The sequence below is a fragment of the Perna viridis genome, chromosome 8 (assembly GCF_037379345.1).
Source record: "Perna viridis isolate PV_CMFRI_1.1 ecotype Kerala chromosome 8, ASM3737934v1, whole genome shotgun sequence".
NCBI lineage: Eukaryota > Metazoa > Mollusca > Bivalvia > Mytilida > Mytilidae > Perna > Perna viridis.
In genome coordinates, this window is record NC_142452.1 from 30,817,946 (window position 1) to 30,843,664 (window position 25,719).

A 25,719-nucleotide genomic window follows, 5' to 3' on the forward strand; every position below is an offset into this window, starting at 1 on the left:
TTTGACCCCGACCACGAATATGTCTCCCAATTGGATAATAATTGAAAAAGGCGGGCTTAACCGTATCAGTATTTGTCCGCAATGTTTATTTTGAAAGTACGGTTATATCTCTAGTATCTGTACGTATTATGTGTCATTAAAATTGAAAATAAGGGTATTGTGTTCCGTGTTTATTTTAAACTTCACAACATTTCGCGCCTTGTGATATCTACTATCAAGTTTAGGGAGAATCATTCAAAGTTTTTCATCGTGAACTCAAACTGGATATACAGGACAAACATCCACTAAATATAAGATGGATCCCGTTGGAGTACAATTTGCACCAATTATTTCTGAAAATCCATATGAACTGCATGGACATCTTACAAATGGATTTAATTTTTCACAAACAAGTATGTGGAGTAATCGCGATGATAGAAATTTTATGCCGCCAACCCAAAACGGCGAGTCTTTAGCGAGATCTACAAGCGGTATTGACGGAAACAGAAATGTTACAAACAAGATAGATTGTAACGGAAAAGGTAACACGTCTTATTTGTAAAAATACCGTTAAGCTTTAGTATTGTTTTACCATATGATTTCAGGATATTATCTTTTTTAATTAAAAAAAAATCAGAAAAATACAATAAATAAAAACAATGCATAAAACTAAATTTTATTTGATAAAATCAACAGGGTAGAAAGTAGTATCTTGTTACTAATTTATAGCGGTAATTCTTGTAATTAAATTAAATAATTGAAAAAAAAGATTGATATGCTTAAACTAACACCAACCTTCCTGGATCGGAAACTTTCCGATGTGTTACCAAAAATTAAGAATATTATGACTGAAAATAAAATAAAATATATCAAGTGAACACCATTGTGCTTTAAAATGCTTGTTCATAGCAGGAAACTAAGATTCAGGATTATTGATCAAAATCAAGGAAACGATGAATAACACGGAAAGTTAAGAACAATGCTTCAAAATTTAAAAATACGTGAATCACCGTCTTAAAGGAACTATTACAAAAATACCTTATCAGGGGAGGGAAAAATATATAGAAAAAATAAATTCAGTTTAGATGCATTTTAACCATTACTAAATAAAAGAATATGTCCTCATTTGCAATTAAGTATTCTAAACTCTTTTTTTATTTGACCTTTAATATAATGCTTTTTTAGAGTCGCATTAAAAATTATGTGAAGAATACATGTATGCTATTACAATGTAACATTTTCCATATCGTATTTATACTAATCTGATTCTGTTTGTCTGGTCTCATTTGCTAGTCTGTTTTTTTACTCTTGTTACTCGAATTAATGTTGGATTATAAGATTGAACTAATTTGAAAAATTTAAATTGTGACTCACTTTTACAAAATAACTATCATTTGACGTTCTTGTAATGTATCTACTTATTCAGAGACAAGCTTTTTTTGGGGGGCAAATTTTATTTATTTATTCTTGTTAAAAGATTCGAAATGAATTAGGATACAACCCAAATATTTTATTATATGGATTTATACTGTACATCCTGAAATCAATGCGTCCGAAATTTTACTCTAGACGCTGCAACCAGCCCTCTCAGAAATTTCAAGAGTCTTGAAAAGTCGGGAAAAGTTTAATGATTTTACGCGACGTTATCCCATTGTCAAACGACGTTTTATTCGAATAATGTCCGAGAATTTCGAAGGGCCTGTCTACAGCGGTTGTTTAGAGAGGACATCTTTGTTTATAAGTGTCAAATGGTGTACAACTCTGCAAAAGGACATTGAAAAAGGTTCAATTTCATTTCAAGAGAAATGTCAACTTTAACAATACAGTTACTACAATACAACTTGTAGGTTTGGCAATACTAATAGTTTCGTTCTAGTAATATTATCAAAAATATTAAGAAATATTATCAAAAATATTAAGAAATATTATCAAAAATATTAAGAAATATTATTGTTATCTTCATCATTATTTTGATCTAATTACCAATTATTAAACATATCTAATGTTTTGAATGAGCTTTTTTTGATAGTTTTTCCATTAGATTATTTATGTCATTTCAATATTTATTTCTTTATATTAACTTTACGTTAAAAGGACATGCATGGTGAGGAATGTAATTGTACACTGACCTACTTTGTATCAAGAGTTAAGAAAATTTAAAAATGTTGAAAATAAGATTCAACGTTCAATGGTTTATCATATATTTATCTTTTATTTATTATTGTGCCAACAAATGATACTTTAAATATTATTCATTCAGAAAATATGATGACGCTATCATTAATATAAAAAATTCACAGATTTTCTTACTGTTTTTGTTTAAATAAGTATTAAAATTATGGCTGTTATCTATCAATGAGGTCCATATTAGTCATAACATGTTTATTTTGGGCCAATAATGTTAAAATTAGTGAAATATTTCAATAAGGAATTTGAATCGATTAAAACAACTTTTATCATTATAGAGATGGCAATGAATAAATCTTGCTTCTCAATCACAATGTTAAATATAGTAATATAGTCACAATGGAAATATTGTGAATATGTCAAAGAGAAAACAACTCCACTGGGATGAAAAATGTTAGCTAAGGGCCTCCCATTGATCTTCAATGAACGACGAGGAAACCCTCACACTCAGGGCAGGGTGCAGCCCCCCCCAAAAGAAACAAAACAAAACAACAAAACATTATACAGCAAAACAATTTCCCCTATTTACTCGAGCAACATAAAAGTAAACTAGAAGTGAAAACGAAACAATACAGAGGTTAGAAATTCCTCACTTGGGACAGGCTCTAAAAATTGCGGCAGGGTTAAAATACTTTTACGTGATCACAACCTTTGATTCGGTCCTAATCGTTCGTTCATTCTCATGTGCAAGTGTTTAGGTAATCCATCTATTCTTTTAGCATGTCTTAATACTCCAATTAGTTTTTAATCAAACAAGAGGTGTTTCATACATATCAAAAACCTTTCAAAGCACTTCTATTTCTAATTCCGAAACAGTTACACATAATGTTACCAGTCTTAGTTTGGTTGAAATACTAAAAAGAAATAAAAGGTGTTTATAAAGTAATCATTTTAAAAGAGGTAGTGTTCTTGATTTGTTTGATGTAAGGAAAGAATGAAAGTACTGTTTTTTTTTTTAATGCAACTCGGTTTTCTTTATAGACTAGTGTTCTGTAAAAATTGAATTAAGCACGAAAAACCTCGTTTGCTCGATGTCATCTCTACTTTTGACAGTATCAGAAATTTATTTGGATTGGTATTTGGTAATTTAAATCATTAATTTGAATGTTTTGTCTAGATAGCTTCTCACATGAGGTGCTACAAATAAAAGATCTCAGGAAAAAAAAGAAACATAGTAATTTTTTTGTTGTTAGCATTAATATATCCATTCTTCATTAACATAATTAGGTTGAGCTTATTTTCTTTACTTAAAGGGATGAGATCACATCATCAATCGGCTATATATAAAGATACATTTTTTAAAGTACGATTCATTTAATTATTCTTGACAAATGGTGCATATCTTATTGCCCGTTTCGGTAGACTGTACATTGAACATTCCTGACCTATATACGTAAATCCATCCTATTATATAGCGTTGTCTTCGTGTAGGGGTAACGCAATGACTTATCTTTCTAAAACAGGGAGTTTTTGTCAAGAGAAGAGTCATTTTTGTCACTAGTAAGACAAAACGTCAACACTTTATGTCAATGTAGATCTTTATCATAAATTATTTTGTACTGGAGTGGAATATGTGTCCAAAGCGGTGATAAAATTCTCTAGTCATAATCTTTTAAATACTTAATACTCGTCATTATGACGACTCATTGTCGGGATCGTCAATAACACTTATGGGAAAGGATCACACAGCATTGTGTTTAGCATACACTAACCTTACTGATTAAACATACAAAATTTTGTTTTGCATAGTAGCTTTTTCTGCCATTGCATCACATGCACAAATTTGCAAATCGGATTTTTAGTAAGATGTAATACATTGCAAAGCAATAGACTAACCTTTTTGGTTTTGACAAAACATTAGAACAAAAACATCAAAAGTGCAAAAACCAATAAAACATCTTTAGTGTAACTTACTCTAAGAGTTGGTGATAGTTTATATGCACTACATGTCATAACTACCTACAAAGTGTCATGAAATTTGATGCAGAAGTTCTAAATAGAGGAGTTGTGCTTAAAGCGTGACAGAAAGACAGACATGCAGAGATACAGGCCAAAACAATATTTCTCCCCAATAAAGTTACAAAATAGTTTTCTTTGAAGAGTTAACAAATTCCTCAGCGTAGAAAACAAATTACCCTTAGTTAGCGTGCCAAAGATTTTCAGCATATCAACAAAAAAGAATAAACTAATTAATTGTATTTTTTTTTACTATTAGTACTATAACCATAATGTGCATTCTACGTATTTCATGTTGAGTGTTTGGTAACATGAATACTTCTATACATGTATGTGTTTTCATATAGTTGATAGAACGAGAATCTGTATAAAATATTTAATCTATTACATATGATAATTGCATATGTGTTATAATTATGATATGATAAAATCGATTTAAATGTCCCATTAGGAAATTAAAGTAATATAATACACTATTGTAGTCATAAGAACGTGTAGTAGCAGTCTCTGAGACTTTTATTATGTGCTTGTCTTGGTTCGTTAGTTTGCAACTCATTTGAAAACATTGTATCATATCTTAGTTACAACAGTTCAAACATTTATATTCCAAAAAAGACATTCACTAAGTATTACTTGTACATACTCGATTGCAAGTAAAAAAAAGTCAGAATTTGGATGACACGATGTAGTCTATATCTTTTATAATTAAAGTGAGCTTTTTATTTCCTTTTAATGGGTCAAAAGACTTAAGACTAAAACTTATATAAGGCCCTATCAGTTTATTGAACAGACTGTTTTGTAATTAAATTTTCCATACCTGGTCGTTATCTCTTGAAAATGTTTTTTTTAATTACCATTCGAAATCCGGGTTCCCTTGGTTCTCATTTCAGACAACAAGCCTCCATGAACTACATTTTAAACTCATTGTATCCGATGTCCGATTACAGCCTAAATGTTTCCCAATAATTGAAAATCAGAACAATAATAGGGATCTTTTATTAATAAACACACAAACACATACATATATATGTTAATTTTACCTCAAAAGAGGATATTTGTATAGATTGGTCCTTAATCATAGAACTTTGACGATGCCCGTAGCTATTGCTTATGATATTTAACTAACCAAACAAAAAAAAAAGGAATGGCTCATCAAATTAAATTCGGTTGTTTGCTTTCATTTTCTTTCTCATATAATTTCGGACTTTTATGTTTACATTCGATCTCATTAAATTGTTCTGTCCCTCATTTATCGCGATTTCGCATTTCATACTGGCTTTCCAATGCAAATTTTACACAATAGGATAATGTTAACCACTGTTAAGGGAGTCTTTCAATATGGTATAATTGTTTAAGTGTATTGCCTAGCCTAATAATTTAATTTACTTAATCTTCTGGTTTGTTTTTGACAATTAAATACACTTTTTAAAAAATGCAATATAAACTCTTAAACTTCTTGAACAATGCCGATTGAACAATGAAAAGAATGAATACGCCATTTCTTGTATTTGTATGTATGATTTTAGTTACTTTATGTTCTTTGTTGTGTATGTCTGTTTTCCATGTCTGGTCTTTGTGTCTGGATTACATTCTTCTGATTACCGCTATAACCTTGGCTCCCTTGATTACTTTGTAGAATATAAGCCAAAATTTGAAATATTCTAAACATTGCTAAAGAATCATTGTTTATGCACTTTCGTTCAGTTAAATAGGGCACACCATGGACCAACCCAATACCAGGGCATAAATAGTCTGGCATGTTATAACAATATACCAATATGTTGACATAACCATAAGAACACTTAAGTTGTGAAAGAAAACGTTACACATTTTGTTATCTAAAATATATATTCGAACAATCATAAGAAGCAGAACTTTATGAATATTATATCTTAAATTTCGAATAATCGATAAATTAATTTCTGCCAGGATAGTTTGGCCGCCGCAATACACAGGAAAATTACCCTTATAATTTACGTGTTATTCCAGATTCCTGGCATAGCCCATGTAAAGAGGAAATAAAAGATTTTGACGGTGCTACAACGGAACCAGGAACACAAAAACAATCCCAAGTTGCTGCAACTTTAAAGTGGTATGTATTGGGTTATACCATACATTTTTGTAAACTTGATGACACATTTCCTTGTAAAATAGGTAGCTTATTCATAAATTTAAAATCTCAATGATGCACTGAAACAACTCCCAGTTTCAGTGGCGTCCAAGTTGCGCATTTACTTTTGGAAACATTGTATGTATTACTTTGGCTATTGTATGTTCTTTGTTGTGTTTGTCCTTTTTCCATGTCTGGTCTTTTTTCTTGAATTACATTATTTTGTTTTCCACTAGAATCTTGGTTCCCATGATTACTCTTTTACAAGTGATATTAAAACACATTTTGATATTTTTCCCGAACATGAAGTTTTTTTTTTTTGTTAATTTGTTCTTTTAACAAGCCAAGTTTAAATAAATCTGACAATTCTGATAATTTAAAAGAGAAATACATAGTATAAATTGAGTAACAGTATAATTAATAGAAACCGAACAAATAACGTCAAATGAATAAAAGCTAAAAACGAAACATTATAACTATCTGAGCATGCATAGAATGGATGTTCAATTTGACAGTTTTTTATTTATTTTTGTCAATGGCTGCAAGGCATTCAACAATTTTGCCTCACTGCAAACTACTGACAAGAGTTTCTTTAAACAGGTTAACAGACAACTATGAGAGAGCAGAAGGTGTATGTCTTCCACGATGCGTGCTGTATACACACTACTTAGACTTTTGTAAGAAGGTTAAATTTACTCCTGCAGGTGCAGCAACCTTTGGAAAGGTAATTGAAAACTACTTTATACATTTTTTAACTTGCATTGGAATTAAATTGTATGCAATAGAGAATGTGTATAAATGGTATGCTATAATTGATAAGAACCGTGCCTTAACATACTTTTATAAATTGTACATGTTCAATATAATTTACATTGAATGAATGACAATATGTCTTAAGGTTTTTTCACCATAAGCATATCATAGATCAAAGACGCATATCATTCAATTATATTTTCTGACCTTCACGACAGGAATATATATTGATAGCCTTTAAAATCACTTTGTTAAGGTATTCACCGAAAACTAAATACTAAAACAATATCGATGATTGTCGTATACATTCGAACAAAATACACCATTGAGAGATTTTGAAAAAAAATAACACTAAAAACCCTCGAAATTATCTTTGGATCTACTGAATACTCTTAATATTGACCTTGGTTATTGATATGTTCCTGAACTTTGAAAACCCGTAATAATCTGTTGAAACGAAAATTCCTTTCTTTTAATTTGCTTAATATTCCGACTGACTATTTCATATGTGATGGCCTGGGGTTCACTTATGAATATTATATTTTTTTCATGTGAAAATATTTTTTTAAAATTCAGCTCATTAGGCAGAAATTTCCGAAGTTAACAACCCGGCGCCTTGGTACTCGTGGCCAGTCAAAGTAAGTAACATATTCATTGTGTAAACCTTGACAAACTGATTTTATAATGTGTACAAATTAGTTTATTTACCCAGCCACATGAAGTGGCGAGGTTTTATGTGATACTCTTGTAAAAGTTGCGTGTCCGTCCGTCCGCATGTATATTCTCGGTGGTTTCTAGGTGATAGCTTGAGAACGGATTGATCAATAATTTGGGCGGTTGTTTACTACCATAAAATACACGTCAAGCAAATCTATCATCTAGTTTTCGAGTTTGAACATTTAAAAATCCCCATCCCACCATTACTTGGCGGAGTATCACTTAATGGTCCATCAATACCCAATATTTTGATCCGGTGAGTATGGGCTAAATGTATTGATAAACTCAAACAATTGAAGAACACATCTAGAATAATTATTGATTATACGTAACTTCGAGTATAATAGTCTTACTCCATTTCGTCAATTTAAAAAAAAATAAACAAGTTCAGATGTTGACTCCCGTCCTTGTAAAGAATGTTGCTATATTTATAATTATAATGATTTCATGTAATTACCTGAAAATGTATTTTACAAATATTGTATAACATTAAAAAAAATATGTCATAATTTCAAATTTATATTTCAAGAAAGTATTAATCTGGGGTTAAATGATATTTTTAACCAGGGATCACTAAGAATATATGATAAATCTGTGGAAATGCTAATGGACACTTACAAAAAGAGTTTTATTTATATCAGTATTATAGTAACCTGTGCTCATACATATGTGATATTAAAATGATTGTGCAAGAAATTCGCATTGAATAAATTGTAATAATAACACAATAATAATATTTTTAATCATACCTGCCCTATTTTAATTTCCTAAATAGGAATACTAATGTATTTAGATACAAAGATTACAAAACTATATATAACACATAAAAATGCATTTCGAAGACCCGGAGAAAACTCAACATACGACACAATATCGTTAGTTTACAGGTAGTTAAAACAGCAAATAGGAATCTAGGATTTCTATTTCACCTCATAACTTCCGGTTACCTTACAAAAATTTCATTAGATATACATAATTAACTTGAAATCATGAATTAATAAGATTGAAAATAAAGAGATCTGCATATGAACCGAACAGCAACAAAAATGCAAGTAAGACCAACGTGACAAGTATAGTTGCCTACTTGCATATTTTCCTATTGAGTAGGTAGGTAGGGAAATTGTTATTTTCGCACGTGAACATAGCTTAAAAACATGAACTTTGCTAATAATTTGGCTTGCTAATAACAATGATAATAATTTATAAATACTTAAATACAAATTTTCTAGGCAGACAATCACACAAATAAAACGCTATTTTAGGCCTTTATTTTGCCAGTCTACAGACTTCATAATGAATATGTCAAGATGTTCTGAAGTATGCTGTTTTCTTCTAGGTATCACTACTATGGTATAGGAATTAAAGAGACCTCTATATATTATCACTCCGTGTATTCGGGCAAAGGGCTTACTAGGTAAGTAGATAATATCTAGAAATATAATGCTGCATTTACTCTTGACGACGTAATAAACACCTTATTCTTGTAAATATGACATGTACATTACTTTTTTATGTAAGTAATAAAAAAGTAACATCGGCAGGAAAATTTAAATTAATTAAAAGCATGTAATTATTTTATTAACTAACAAAACATAACACAAACAAAATTGACAAAACACATGAAGATAGGTATCATATACTGACGAAAAATTTACAATTAAATTATAATATTTAATTCAATTAGCAATGCTAATGAAAGAAAAACTTCACTGACTACTCACAAATTAGAATAAATATTTTACGATTATACATAGAAATGCTATAGAGTCATGTTTCTTTCATAACGCATACTTTTAGTCATGTGTCAGTATATTGGTGTGTCGGTAGTAACGGATTTACATGAAAAGCATGTATACGTTATATTCACGTACAAACAATAGAGCTTCCGTTTATCTACCTCTTAATTTCGACTGAAGTTGTATCTCACAGTATGTATAGGATGACTATACTAAATGTAGCGACGAGGATACGAATTTCAGTGTGTGCTTCAATTCACGAAAATGTCAGTTGACTAATCCATCTGTTTCAAAGAATGCTATACGAACACACCAAAATACATATAAGATAAAATAGATAACCCAACATATTCTCGTAACTTAAATTATGGTATAAATTCACACCTGGGTATATTTAAAGAACACTCACAAACTTCATATTATCGAAATAATTTCTCATATCTCGTTCTTTGAGTGGGAAGGTTAAAAGCTTTCAACGCAGTTCTATAAAAACTAAGTGCTTATCCTCTGACTGTAGCCAGTTATCAGACTGACAGATAGTGTTAAACAAAGCTCAAACATCGCATACATGGAAAATAAATTTACTAATTAGGGCAAAATCAATACAATGTCGTGTTCCCAACGTGAACGGTTTGACAGCTGTGCTGGCTTAATCTCTACTTAAAGTACAGTTCTATATAGATGCATTGGCAAGTTTGTTGATAATATATGTATTTTTTTTTAATGAAAGCTTAAAATTTAGGGTTCTAGTATTTAGTAGTACAATTCGTTAGGGTATTTTTCATTTTTACTGTTCATAGTTGAAATATATCTGCACTTTTCCGAATGTGCTCAAAAGTGAATTTTTATGTGATATACTCCTGATTTGAAGGAAACGACATAATGTGTTTGCTTGTGCGACTGTCCTGTAATAATATTGTCACATTTACTTTGTAAAAAGTACCTAGAATACTGAGGCTTTATTTCTTGTATTTCAAATGATAGAACTTTCTGGTTACGGATTTGCTGTCTCTTTCGATAGGTTTGGTTTTGAGTACTTCCTGTTTTGGGGGATTTAGACCTATATATTTGATTCTAATGCTGCTGGTGTAAGGTTACACCTTGAAATACATTACGTGCACAGCATATTGAAGTTGCAATATCAAAACGATTGGTATATGTTTTCAACTGTGGCTTCAGTCGTTTGGTATTTGTAAAAAATAGCTTCATATCAAAATGCACAATCTTGGGATGATGTTAAGTTGCCCTCCCTGTCAACATAAAATTAATAAAAATACATCACAAAGGTAATTCAATCTCTTTGTGTTAGTTTATATTTAGTTCAGGTGGGGATACGATTTTAAACTCGGGCTTTGAATACGTTGTTTATATCTTGACAATATTTTAAACAAATGTAGCCCTTATCTCTGTAATTTCTTGATATTTCGACAAAATTAGAAAAAGAATATTAAACAAAAATATAAAACAGATAAGTCAAGTCCTCAAAAGTCCACTTGAATACAAGACTATATTGAAATAGATTAATACAGTCCCATTTTAGCAGAATTAATAGCAAATGTGAACACCTTTCATCTATTTTAAGTAACTGTCTTTGTAAGAATCATGCAAAATCTGAAAAATGTGATACACCCCAAAAAAGGCTACATATTTTTATTTTTGTAATTAAGTTGTTTTATGGGTCTACACTATGAAATGTGTAATTGTTCATTCAAATCTGCCTGCTCTTAGGAGATAATCAAAATTGAAAATCCAATAGATTCTATTGTATTTTGGTGTCAGAGTTATCTCCCTTAAATTTTGAAATCTACAATCATTGCATTCTGTATAATTTTTATCTCCTAAGAACACGGGTTATATAAAAACTGAATGTTTATTTCTGTTTACTATGGCAATTCAAACAAAATATCAAAAATAAAAATATGTAGGCTTTTTACCCATGAATCACATTTTGCATGATTCTTAGCTGGAGTGCTACTTAACACTTATACGTAATATTCTCTAAAGCCGAGGCTGTTCAATTCTTTTGAAAAATAACAACTTCAGAAACCCGGAAAAAGTCTTGTTTTTTTTTAAGGTTAATGATGACATTTTCATTTTGTCAAATAAATTTTGGATCCCGGGCCGTTTTGGTTCCGCCTTTAAGTGAAACAGCAAGTCTTACGTGTATTTGCATTGTTAATGCTAAAAATTACAATTTATCGTTTCAGATTTTCTGGTGTGAAAATAAAAACAGAGGTAGATATTTTGCATTACTTTGTACTTCATTAATATGTAAAAAGAAATCCTGTACTAAATTTGCACAAGTGAAAAATGTGAAGGGATATATGAAATATGGCTACACGACCACACCTATATCAAACCTGTAACACACTAGTATTTATTTATATTTACTCCGGGCCTTCTTTTTATTTGTTGCTAGTAGCTGTTATGCTTTGTAACAAACACGTCAGTTTGAAAGCTGTACAGTTAATTCGATGATTTATTAGAAGGTCGAATTTTTAAAACGAAATTTTCAATGTTTATTTCAATTATAAATTTTGTTTTCAAATGAAAATTTCGATGGGAATGCAACTGGATGTCTTACCAAACTGCGTAAATGGGACCTCACAAAATATTGTCAAAGTTTCGAATAGAAAATTTAAGAAGAACTACTTTAGTCATTTCAGGATCAATTACTCTGATCATTTCATTTGATCTAATACCTCTTTTTTTAAGTCCATGTACTACTTACTGACACGAGAAAATTTCGTACATCATCATTGGTATTGCGATCTATCTCTCTGTTTGAACAATTCCGAGAGCTGTCCTAAGTTTTGATAAATAGACGATGTTAATGATCAAACTTATAACACATGATATGAGATTCCCTCTCAAAATACTTTGGAAGTCATAGTGAATATTGACCATAATTACCAAGATGCTGATAAATAGTCACATTAATGATGTGAAAGGTGTACACAGATAGCGCGTAAAATGATTTGTGTATAGGTGATTGAAGAATGTTATCATTTATTCTTCGATAGCGCTAGATTGATATCATTCTTAATCCTGTGGTCAACACATTAAGTAAATAAAGTTAAAGTATATCAAAACATATTTATATATTAAGTTTACATTAATTTGTCACTTATAATCGGGACGCTTTGGGTCTCTGTTTAACTATAATGTATTTGTTGTTTGGTTTTGTACATTTAAAATCTAAGTATTTGATCCGTTGTCAAAGCTTATTCAAGTGCCTACTGCGTTTACCTTTAGCACAAAGATCAAATTAATATATGGTATTGATTATTAATAGACAGGCATCCTTTTATCATAAGTATGTCAATGTATGTAACTGCATAAATGTGCTTGATTAAAAAATATTGTAGATCGCACATCTATACTCCATTTCGTATCGTCGTGATGTTTTACAAGTTCTCTATATATATTCTCTAAGAAACTTATTAGAATTAAATTCTGACAAACTAAAATAATTTCATACAATAATGGCAAATTCTTATACGAATGTTTATTATTTTAAAGTGTGCACAATTAAGTCTGTCTTATCTAAGGATTGTTTTTTTTAATTTTTGACCAGGTTACGCAATATTACCAACTTTGGGGTAGCTTCATGAACAGCGAAGCTTGGTAAAAAATAAATTGCTAAATTTCGATTAAAGTCAATATTAAAATATGTCTATTTATCAAAGCCTTATTTAGTTTGAAATTATTTGAATAGCGAACTGGGGACCGATCGACGTTAATCATAGCGCAAAGTTAGTATATCAAAAATAACCTATCCTGCCCAGATGAGAAATAAACAATGAAATTAAATATCTAAATGAATATATACTGCTGGCACAATTGCAACACATGTATTCATAATGTTTTAAATTACGTTGGACCTATCGCTGAAAAGATTTTCTATGCAAACCATCAAATTATGGTATTTTATGTAGCATTTTATTATGTAATGTTTAGGGATCAAATAGAAAGTATTCCCTAAGTTCGAAGACGGGTACATTGCTTCCAGAGTTTCCTGATGCAAATAATCTGATAATTGAAGATGGCGTTGACCGTGATAAGGTAATGCTAGTTCAACATTGAAAAGAAAGAACAATTTTGACCCGACGACCGTCCTTAATTTGCTTTTTGATGTATTTGTACGAGAAAAAAAAGCTTTTTTAAAAACTTTTTTTTTAATGAGCTTCCTTGCTAGACAGAATGCTTTGATATATCTCTTTAATGCATTAATAAGTAAAATGATGAAGATTATTCTAATTATTTCATTATCAATCAACTTTGTACTCATACTCTTGATATCGCCTACAATATGATTTTTCGAAGAGATAAAGCAATATACGTTTGAATCATTTTGTTCTTACAGCTATATACTTTTATTTTGATGTACCGCACACATTGTCAGAGAATACTGGACACGGTGATTAGTGCAAACTTTGATGAGGTAAGATATAGATGGAATCATAGAAATCAAGGAATTGTACTTTTCCGTAGTTTTAAATTATAAAGAATTACGATAGTAATGTCCGATAAATCATCAATCTAATACTTTGACAACATTTTGTTCAGTTCTGTGTATTGGTTTGTTTTGTTAGATAATTTAAAAAGTTATGTTATAGTGTAGTTATTGTAATAAACAGTGTAAAAAAATTTGGAGCGCTTAACTTATTTCATTGGATGAAAAAATTGTTAAACCTACATAATGAGTAGAAATAACTTTTTTTTTGTTGTTGCCAAAAGTGAAATAAAAAACAGTCGTGACGTAACTTATAGAAAAAGTTGATTATAGATTAAGTGGTTCTGAATTTAATTTATTTTTATTTATTTTGTACATACATGTAAAGGTAACCATCTAAAATATTAACATATATGTGAATAAGTACAAACTGAAAAATTCATCTGCGGAACATGAGCAGAACAAAAATCTATTAAAAAGTACTTATTTATTACTGTAAAAGTACTGTTGTTCGTAGGGTACCAATTCTCGTGGGTAAGGTAAGCCACGAAATTTCATTCCCAACGTAAAGGATTATTTTCTTTAAATTGAATGACAGGATCATCAAAACCACGAATTCAAGAATCCACGATCTTGTGCTTTTCCCTTTAACCACGAAATTTGATACCCACGAATATAAGTACTTTTACAGTATATGTATACATATTACTATTATTGACAATCTAACTTCATACTTTATTTCTGTATTATTAATTTAGTACTTTGTACTTAGTTACAGTTTTATATCAAAAATTAACCGTATTAGATATAATACAGGTTTACTCATAAGTCCGTCTACATTTTCTCCGTTTTCGTACTACAAATTTATTTAAACCATGAACATTTTTTTTTATCTTTTCCGTGTTACTATAATATTTCTTGAAGGAGGGAACAAATGTACAATACTACAAATACGTAATGTAAAGATGATTTTTTTAAAGCAGACTAATGTTTATTTTCAGGTACAAAACTTCTTACTTCATTTCTGGCAAGGGATGCCAGAACATTTACTGAATATCCTTAAAGCTGATATGATTGCAGATATAATAGGTCTCTGTGATTCTGTGCTATATAAAGTAAGTGTACTGATTACGTACAAATCCCGCTAAAATGAAAATAAAGTAAGGCCAAACATAATAACATCTTTGTTTGTGGTTCGTCTAAGCAAAACTCAGAACATGGGTATCTAGGTAGGCAGGAATAAAATTTCATTCTATAGTATATAGGTAGATAAGGAATTGGGATTTTGTATAAAGGGCTTTACTTTCATTGGGAAGAATTGTTAATTGCCTGAAAGTACTTGCTTCAACATTATACATTATATTTTATCAAAAGAGTGTTAAAATTCAACAATATAAAGTTTCAGTAGACAATTTCATGAAAACTATAGTAACACTACTGAAAATCGAGAATTTAACACAGGAAATGGGCTATGGGGCTGGCATATGGCGCAAATTGTATTTATGGGCACAATTTTTTTTTAAATTTACGAAATCATCAAATTACTGAAGCATCGATGAATATTTGAATAATTTTCAGTCTTTTTAAGCTATTATGTACGTCTATTACCTATTGTATGTACATTACAAAAAAAGTAAGAGCATGAAGTCAAGTCAAAGAAAGATGCAAGAAATAAAATACGAAACAACTTGATATTCTCCTTTTCAAGTTTAAAGTTACCAGGACCTTGATACTTTAAGTTTGGTATGCGCGGTAAGTTGTGAACCAACATTTAGTGATATAACTCAATGATGATGTATTGTTTTGTAGGTCTTGATTGATGTTTTAATACCAACAACGATACAAGATCTTCCTGAAAGGTAATATTACCACACAAATCATAGTAAAAAGGTTATTGAAAATAGTTGCTGGGATATTTCCTATGATGTGTGTTATTTTTCTTTGCTGGAGTATCATCCTTGTGATTGTTGTTGTATTAAATTAAACTTGAATGTAAATATCTATAAAATTGCTTAGTATCTTTATATATTATGAATTACGTAACGGGTATTCGTTTACTATGATGAAATGATAACATCCTAGTATCATATTTTTAGTTTTGTTTTGTCTTGTACTGTAATTACACATCAATACTTTAGAAATATTTCATACGCTATAATAAAAAAAAATAGTATTGGAAAACGAACACATAAGTAAAGTACAGATTTTATGGTTGTTTGTTTTTATCATAGAATGATTTGATTCGCCTTATTTAAATTCAAATTAAAAATGTTTTTCATCATCCTGTAATATGCAATAGTTCGCAAAAGAATGATTTTTAAAGGCAAGAAACAAACGTGTTAAATACTATTTGATAATTTGCTATGAATACTTTCAGCTTAGCAGGTGAAATCAAAGCATTTGTTAAGAAATTGCCTTATTGGATAGAAAACGCACTTGAAGATTCACCAGAACACCTTATGGCCAAAAAGTTAGAAGGTAAAAATAGTTACAAATGTTTCACTCTGTTGACTACATATTTATCTTACATATTTTCGGGGCAAGATAAAAAAAAAATAAATAAATTCCAGCATCCCTTACTGAACAGAACGGAAGTGAAATGCAAATTACTTAATATGAAGGATTTACAAAATTTAACTAAGGATACATGTCGGTGAAAAAAAAATCTTGTTTTATCAAAACCACATGAAAGGCAATCTGCTTATATTAAACATTTGATGAAAACAATATCTAATAAGAATTCACTGCCATTTCACTTCAATGAGTAAATCAAGATCAAACTTTTTTGGGGCTTCGATACGTCGAAAGTTTTCATTCTACGAGTTGGAGTGTAACGTAATTAGATAGAAGATTCTTACCGTTAAACAAACTAAAATAGGAATGCAATGACAAAATCACACCAAATGCCACGCGAGTTTTACACTATGTTACATGTAGAATTTATATTAATGTTTCTTCACTTTTTTTTCAGTTTCGAAAAGCTTCATACAAAGTATAAAAAGACAAATATCCTTCATACAGTTAGCACAGGTATATTCATCTTGTACATTGTATGCAAATAGGTTTATACAATTGATGCAAAGACTTCGTATTGCAATGTATATTTTATGTGACCTCGTATGAAGCTGACTTGTTCTACGTAAAAAGAAAAAAGAAAAAAAAAGTAAAATTAATGCAAAACTTAAAACATACTTATTTGTACTGGGTAACAATTATTGTTGGTTTTATTTATCATACATTGGATGTCTGAAAATTTTAAATTCTTTATACATTTTTAAAAGGGAACCAGGGATTGAATTTTCAAACGAATGGATCTTGACTTGGGGATTGACGAAAGTACTGCAAAAATCAAAAGTGTTATAATATACTCTCCCATTTAATCAATAGTCACAGATTGGTTGTGTGTCCTCCTTTTTTAAGAAAGAGTAATCAAGGGAACCAAGGTTATAGCGGTAATCAAAAGAATGCAATCTAGAGACAAAGACCAGACATGGAAAACAGACATACATAACAAAGAACATAAAGTAACTAAAATCATTGAATCAAATGAACAGATGGACCGTCGTTATTTTTTATTTCATCCGAGAAAAAAAGCCGTGTATCTTTTCGTCCATCCTAGGTGCAGTTTTAACTCCGTGACACATTTCAGTATAATTATACATGTTACTTTAAAAGTGTTACAGCAGTCATTTTATAATACAACATTATTAAATTTATGACAGTTTTATGATAATAATTTATAACAGTTATCATCATGTTTATTAGTTTTGTTTATCTTCAGACCACACGCAATGTTCTGATGAACCATGACCTATCAAATCAAATGATCGAGGATATAGCCGAAATAAACTTTATGGAGATTTGTTGTCAGGCGGGTTTCGTTGAACCCAGCTCTACAGAAAAATTCAAGGAGTCCATTCAGGACTGTAAGTATGGAGGCTTGGCAATTAAAGACTTGCCAATAATATTCGTGGTTTCCTCAATTATTCATGAAATATTGATTGCACGTCAATTTCGTTCTGGAAAAAAATACATGTTTTTCACAAATAAACATCTTGTAGTGTCGCTTTAACAAGTAAGCACTTCTACACCACGTACAACTAAACTATTCACATCAATAATTTATAAATGCAATTGAATTATATTCCATTCACTGCATTGTACATGTGAATCTTCCCTGTTTAATTTTTTCATGTTTATACCATATATTTAGATTTTGACGTGACTAAATAGTCCTATTACGTCCGCATCGGAATTCAAAACCTGATTGTTAGTATAAAAAACTCGTCATCAACTCAATCATGATTTCAATAATTTACACAAGCCCCTTCTAATCATTTACATTAAATATATCATAATGGATCTGTTTAAATCATAAAACTTCATTAGATATATAAGTTTACAATGATACATTTGTAATTGTATCCCCCTCTTTCGTATCAATTCTGGTACCGTCAAACTCTTATAAAAGTCCCTGGTAGTAAAAATAATCAGACCCCCATTCTGTTATTGCAGTATGCTTGTTTTATATTATCCCTTCCAGTGAAAAAATCGTAGAGTAAGAGTAAACAGTCTCCAACTGTTGTTTAAAAGAGTAATCAAGGGAACCAATGTTATAGCGGTAATCAAAAGAGTGTAATCCAAGGACAAAGACCAGACATGGAAAAAAACAAACATACACAACAAAGAACATAAAGTAACTAAAATCATACATACAAAGTAACAAAAGTAAATGAGCAACTCGGACTGCACTAAAAACTGGGATCATGGACCACGTTCACCGGTATGGTAAGCGTTCTCTGCTTTTCTAGAAACATCCGCCGAGTTGCTCATAAAAGTCAAGTCCAGGGTAGACAAACGAGGAAAGGAAAACTATGACCCGTTGAATAAATCAGTTTTCATGGTGATGATGGATACACCATAACGATCCACAATTGCCATAATTGAGTAGCCGAAATAAATTGCCTTCGTCGAGTAGCATAAAATTTGCCATATATTTTTTTCAGTTTTTGATGAGTTCCAGAATTTGCTCACGAAACAGGCACCAATAGAAGGATACACAGAATGGTTAGATACCATCATTGACACATGTGTTCTCCAGGTAAGGCATGGTATATAAATTACCGTGAAATGAAGACGATATTACAGCGAACTATATATACCACAAATTCCGTTTGATTGTGTTCAATCTGCATCACCATAGCAACGGAGATTCGTTTTGAAGATCATTATATGTGTTTGTCTCCAGATTCTTTTATTATCCAAGCAGAGTTTTATCCATGATTCTTTACATAAAATGAATAAAGCAATGAAGTTCAAGACCTTGAGAAACATATGACCTCTCTTGTTGCATACTAGTAAAATTCACTTGGAGGTTTATTTGATCTCACACTATCATATCATCATATAAATGTTTGTACTAAGGCAACAAGGCTGACCAAAAATTTAATCGCCAAGCATGAACATCAGTAAATGATGAGGAATATTGCAATTAATATTGTTTTTTTTTTTATGTAGAAGGTAAAAATCAGATAACTTCCAAAATATTTTCAGACTGAGAAAGTAACTAAGTTAACATTTAAAGAGAGAGCAGCAAGGTTTTTACTACAGTGGACAATCTTTACATCCTTATTCATGAGGGATCTAACATTGCATAATGCAACAAGTTTTGGTGAGCATCTCAATTTGCTTAAGTTTACTTCTGGCAGATAGCCATCTTTAGCATGATGTTTGAGGATACTTTAACTTTCCGTCTATCTATACACCATTCGACACTATCCATTTTACAACCCTTCACACATGTACAATCAAGGGAACCAAGGTTCGAGAATATGAGCAAAATTAACCTATTTTTCGCATAATTTGGGAATGTAGCGTTTTGTTTGTTTGTTTTTTTTTCCTTTTTTTTGGTCAGTCTACAGTGAAATAACATTTAAAATGTAATGACTGCTAAGGCACAGAATACAGTTTGATTTCAGCGAGCACCACTTTTTGTACGTTTTATTTTTTTAACACTTCGTTCTGGTTTTCTTTAATTTACGTGCTTAAATTACATTTTTCCCTTTAAGATCACATTCAAAGCATTGACGTTATATAAATATATTTATTTACGTTATGAAGAATCAGTCAAACTTCAACTCTCAGTGTTATTAAACAAAATGCAATTTCGCTTCTAGAGACACGATTGGTACTAATTTTACTTCTATGTTAGACCGAAGGAAATTATCATAATTTGATATTTTCTGATAATCTCAGTGCGGTAACTTATGTCCCCCTTTTGCACATAATTTATACAATTTTCCGAACTTAAATGGCTTCACTTACTTTATCCTTTTTTTCAGGTTCTTTTCATCTAATTCATTTAATGTTTGATGAATATGTATTTCTTGTAATGGAAACGCAGCAACAACAGACAAAAGAACAAAATCTTCAGAAAAATATCAAACGCATCATGAAAAATGCAGGTAATATGAGTTGAATCCACTTGTAATAGTCGTTTTATAATAATTGACTTATAAATTTGAATTATATTTCATTTTTAATTCAAACATTTTGATTCACCTTAAATTGATTTAATACAAACCTTCAATACAATGTAAAAAAAAACATAACCGGAACACAGTTACTAATCAAGTTTATAGTCTGTTTCAGTATAACATAAAGCAAACTCGTTGCTCACCATTCGGAGAACAAAATATAAATTTTAGAAACTGCGGCCTTGAACTTTAACCTACTGACCTAAAATCGGTTGATATATTATCGATATATGGAAATGTGGCGGAAATTATGTACATTCTAGCCGTGAGGCCGAATTACATTCATCGAATTTGTCAAAGGCCGGTAGCATTATATTCAAATAAGTTATATACAGTTTAATATATTTTTAAAGAGGAAATCAAAATGCAGGCAAAGCACAGAACACCATCGTCCAAACTTCAACATTCCCCAAAGAATAGAAAGAGGAAACACAGCGATGGGCATTACGATAGTGCAGGTTCGTTGATATGCAGCTATTGATAAAGCTGAAAATTCGCATACAATTGCGATGTCTTGCTTTAGTTATTGAGACCTAACCGACTGTGTGTTAATAAAGATAATACAACGCAAGACCTTACAAAATGAAATGTTGAAAATAATGTGGTGTGTCACTTTCCTTTACAGTATCACAAAAAATAAGAATAAAATGTCCGAATCTACAACATGCCGGGGGAGGGAGGTAGCATATATATATATATATAGTGTTATTATTATTGTATAACAAAGACTTGCACAAATCACTGTTCTTGAAGTGTTGATCTCTGTCTAGAAAAATATTATTATGTATTTATATTTCATAATTGTCCCTGAAAGGCCAAAGGTTATTGTTTTTCGGGTACTTTTTTCGCTTCTTGATCTTAAACATGTAAATAATAATTCAGTCAAACAGAATAATTTTTACGTCAGCATCCTCAAGTGGCTCTAATGGCTAATAATGTAAAAAAAATCTACATATAAGGCTACGGCGAATAACATCGTTTTTGTTTTCTTTTTCTTTTATAAAAATCTTTTTGTCAATGATTAATTGTATGACATTTTACAGGCAGTATTTTTCGTAGATTGAAACCAAATTAAGCCATTTTCTTTATTCTAGAAATACGATCTGGGAAATCTGAATTCCCTAAGGTTATGCATTGATGGAATTTTAACGACCATATAATATTTAAGATAACCGGCTGTTTGGTACATGTAAGATAGTACTATTATCAGGAAGAATATATCTTGCGGGCTATGATATTATTCTTTTTCCTGGATTTCTTGTACTTTTTATCTGAAGTTTTGTCACGCAACTCGTCTTGTTTTTAAAAAAAAGTTAAAAAAGTTTGTTCTAACCTATAAAATATGTCTATGTTTGTTGAAAGTACAGAAGTCAAATCGAAAAAGGAATGAAAAATGTAGCAAATTTCATCTAAAAAAATTCTTGTCTTCTAGATGAAGCAGATATTCGACACCATGACGATAACAGACTTGTACCTGTCAATAATAATTACATGCCAATGGCTGGGACCGCATTTTCTCGACCTGTTCCTGCAACAATACGTGAACAATGTGCTTTATCGTTTCCGGAAGAATCATGCAGAGGAAGCATGACCAATTCGACCCTTCCGATCTCGCCCCTTAAACACTATCAACCGTTCAACGGCCCCTCCTTTGACAGACCAACCTACCTCTCACAGTACGGACTTAATTCATATAATGATATCATTGGCTCAAACAGTAGCCTTTCAGCCAGCAGAATGCCTCCTTATTCAGACTCTCATAGCCAGACTTTCACTCACATTCCATTTAGTGCCAATGTTCCACAACCGAGTCCTTACTGGACACCAGATAGTCGTCCTCACAGTTATCATGACCATTATACAGCTTACAGCTACAACAAACTGCCTACACCCTATGAAAGCTTAAATAAAGGATCATTCCTCAGAGGGGCGGCTTATCAGGATGCATTGAATAGAGCTTCGCTTGATTCTCATCGTTCATATTACAGGAGTCATCACGATAATTACCAAAATACACGTAAGTACATGTTTGCACTTCGCAGAGTACAGCATGATACGACCGTAGCATTTTGAATTATGTTTACTTGGGACACATATGGTCACAATAATTATCAGCGTTTGACTCACTTAAGCATAGGAACTTAGAATTCATTAAGGAAAGAACAAATGATTCAATTGTTCAATGAAAGGTGAAGAATGTTCTGCTCTAAGGGTGCTTATCAAAGACCTTTTCCTTTTTTCCCAAACATGTAACTAAAACACAACAAGAAATCCGGAAGTTACATATAGTTATCAATTACTGTCCTTTAAATACAAGAATGATAACATTTGACTAATGCCCCATTATCTCTTTTCATCGAATTTTACCATATTTGAAAGACGGTTTTAATATTCTTATTACTGACGCATCGACATATTCAGCACAAAGAACCTATAAATAAACATTCTATGGAAATTAAACACCTTCCTTTGTTCCTATAATTGAAATTGACATTTGCTGACTTTGAAAAAAATGATGGACGTTCTTTTCTCATTGTGAATGTTCCTTCTTTACGTGATTAAAATTTATCTGCTCAAGAGTCGTGACCTATAAATCATAACAATCTTAACCGTATTCAATGTCTTGTTTAATGGACCTAGTACACTGGAAGAGGATAGTTCGAAATGTAGTAAAATAACACTGATTTTTTTGAAATAAAAAAATCTATTAGGAGAACTATGTATTTACAAATAACACAGTTGTCTCAATTTTCTTTTAGTTAATAGTCACCTATCTGTAAACGGTTACAATAGTACTTTTATGGACATAGCCCAACCATCTGCGCAATATGGCCGCCAGGATCCATTATTCTATCAAGATGACCTATATTCAGGACCAATTGGATCATCGCTTTCAGCAATGACAAAACCATACCTTACTGCAACCTTCAGGTGACCTTCGTGTGCTATGAAATGCTTATTTATTGTTTGCTCAAATTTTCAAATAAAAGTATTATAATTATGAATTCCATATGCAGGTTGAATAACATGAATTCGTATTAAAATATCTACTAAAACTAAATGTATAAAAAAAAACATTTAGAACACAAAACTCATAAATAAGAAAATAAGAAGAACCAGTTCCTACATGCACATTGTAATGAATGTTTATATTTTATACATGTAATCCATGACTTCACCTCAGTATCGCTTTTTTTTCGTATTAGACATGTACATGTACAATACGGCCATAATCGGCGTGTTTGGAATTTGTCTTGAGTACGATAGAAAACCAAAATGATTCGGTTTTATCCAAGAATCTGTCACACAGTACATTTATGCATGGGGTGAAAATTATTGCGTTTATGAGCTATTCTTTAAACAATTTTGTTCCAATCAAAATACGTCATCAAAATTTACTACGATGCGTCATTAGGGAAGGTGTGTAAGTTTCATCGTCACATTAATGAGTGAGTGCGGGAAGAAAATCATTTCACGGTTTATAAGTACATTGCTTTGTCATTCAACACCCCCTCCAAAAAAAAAACAAAAAAAACAAAAAACAAAAAAGACAAAAACCAAACAAACAAACAATCAATCAAAGCATAGTGTTTAAATTAAGTACATTGTTATTGAATACACATATAGGACGTAAAATAAATAAAATAATCGTTTTTTTTATATTCATAGACTGGTATGAAATAAGACAAATGTAGAAGGACAACAAAACAAAGTAAACGAGATTTACATGATGTACAGAACGACACCAAACATTAAAAATACAAATCAAAATTTGATTTCGTCTACAAAAAACGTATGTCTCCCCCTTTCCATAGTTTAAATGCTGTAACTCCCACAAAATTCAGAAATAATTTCACAACTACATACATGTTTATCATGTACCTACTAAATTTCAATAAAATTTGATGCAGTAGTTGCCGAGGAGTTGTGCTTACAAAATTGCGACGGCAAGCTAGGAGAAAAAACAATATAGTGGGTGACATAATTAAGACGGCACCTAAAAAGTGTATGTCCTGTTCGCCAACATCAAAAGCAGGTACAATATACATTGTTACTCCTACCCTACTCGTGCACTCTTTTTTCTTTTTTTTTTAGTTTGACTTAAGATTTTCTTTAACATATTTCATTGAAAAATAACAAACATCTTGACAGTTCAATACACATGTTTACGAAAGAAATCAATAGGATTAAATAACAAGCTTGTTTAAGCTTTAGCAAACCAACTCACTTGTTCAATTCGATACAGCCGCAGTAATAATACGAAGGACGCTTTATATCATGGCTACGTAGATAAGTTTTTACCAACATATTAAATGTGCTCGGTGATCAGATATCGTGTGATAAAAGATTCCATGACTTGATTGTATCGTAGATTTCAAAAAAGGAGTCTTTTGGGGGTGGCGATTATTATTATAAGAGTGGTGTTGTAGAATCATGCCCGGGATTGGGTTTTGTAAATATTCCGGATTTTCCTTGTTCAGACTTTCGTGAAATAGAATAACTTATTAAAGCTTTGCGATTGTTCATGATGCATTTCGTTCCATTCAAACGACGTACCAGGCGAAACGCAAAAAAGTAAACATTAATCAAGGAGGTAGACCTAGGGTAATCATTGGAACGTTTGTATTCTGCATTTTACATCAATCTTATGTAAGCATCAAATTAACTTCTGCTTCAAACAAAAGCTTGAGAGGCTTTGGTGAAATTGAATATAATACAAACATATCACTAATTTCATGAGTTACGTCCCTTACCATAGGTCTACCTCCTTAAAGTCGATTGGTACTAGTTAATGAAGAGAAACAAGCCCGGGCACAGTATTTACTGTTTGTTGCTTTATTATTCACAGAGTGTTTAACACGTAGTCCCTGTCGTCTACGTTCCAATGATTTGTAAGAGTTGTGTCCCTTACCCCAGGTCTACCTCCTTAAGTTACCCTAGTGCACCTGACTTTATCTGAAAATACATGTATTAATCAATTTACACGCGTGGTACACTTCATTTATTTACAGGTAAACACGTGTGACGCCTTGCTTGTTATGCCCTAGGTTCAATGAAATTTACACGCGTGGTACACTTCATTTATTTACAGGTAAACACGTGTGACACCATGCTTGTTATGTCCTAGGTTCAATGAGGACTTGGAATATTTTTTCAATCGAAAATCGAAATAGTTTAAGTAAAGCAAGTCAAGGTTGCACCGTAAATATAATTCTCAATATACTCATTTAAATAGACCCTTTTGTGCTAACTGTAGACTACTCGATGAGCATGTGCAGAGCATGCTCA

General features: G+C 31.2%; 1 protein-coding gene across 2 annotated transcripts; it reads left to right on the forward strand.

The window, feature by feature from the left end:
- The first annotated feature begins 83 nt into the window (after positions 1–83).
- LOC148610198 (DNA-binding protein RFX6-like) lies at positions 84–24,251 on the forward strand. Of its 2 annotated transcripts, XM_088542415.1 has the most exons (20): positions 84–521; positions 6,112–6,214; positions 6,833–6,956; positions 7,562–7,623; positions 9,039–9,116; positions 11,646–11,673; positions 13,399–13,503; positions 13,805–13,882; positions 14,896–15,009; positions 15,704–15,753; positions 16,272–16,372; positions 16,866–16,924; positions 17,676–17,820; positions 18,901–18,995; positions 19,448–19,565; positions 20,236–20,358; positions 20,784–20,888; positions 21,863–22,447; positions 23,190–23,361; positions 24,100–24,251. In XM_088542415.1, the coding sequence occupies exons 1-20, from the start codon at positions 296–298 to the stop codon at positions 24,107–24,109; spliced, it is 2,481 nt and encodes an 826-aa protein (XP_088398541.1). In that variant the 5' UTR covers positions 84–295; the 3' UTR covers positions 24,110–24,251. The 2 variants fall into 2 exon arrangements, with proteins under 2 accessions (XP_088398541.1, XP_088398542.1); XM_088542416.1 differs by lacking the exon at positions 24,100–24,251 and having other exon boundaries at positions 23,190–23,431.
- The last annotated feature ends 1,468 nt before the right edge of the window (positions 24,252–25,719 follow it).

What these genes read in the sequence shown, in the direction of transcription:
- LOC148610198 (XM_088542415.1), top strand. Translation starts at nt 296, where the DNA reads ATGGATCCCGTTGGAGTACAATTTGCACCAATTATTTCTGAAAATCCA. An exon ending in GTGATTCTGTGCTATATAAA is followed by an intron (nt 15,010 to 15,703) that starts GTAAGTGTACTG and finishes ATTGTTTTGTAG; the next exon opens with GTCTTGATTGATGTTTTAAT. An exon ending in CGATAATTACCAAAATACAC is followed by an intron (nt 22,448 to 23,189) that starts GTAAGTACATGT and finishes ATTTTCTTTTAG; the next exon opens with TTAATAGTCACCTATCTGTA.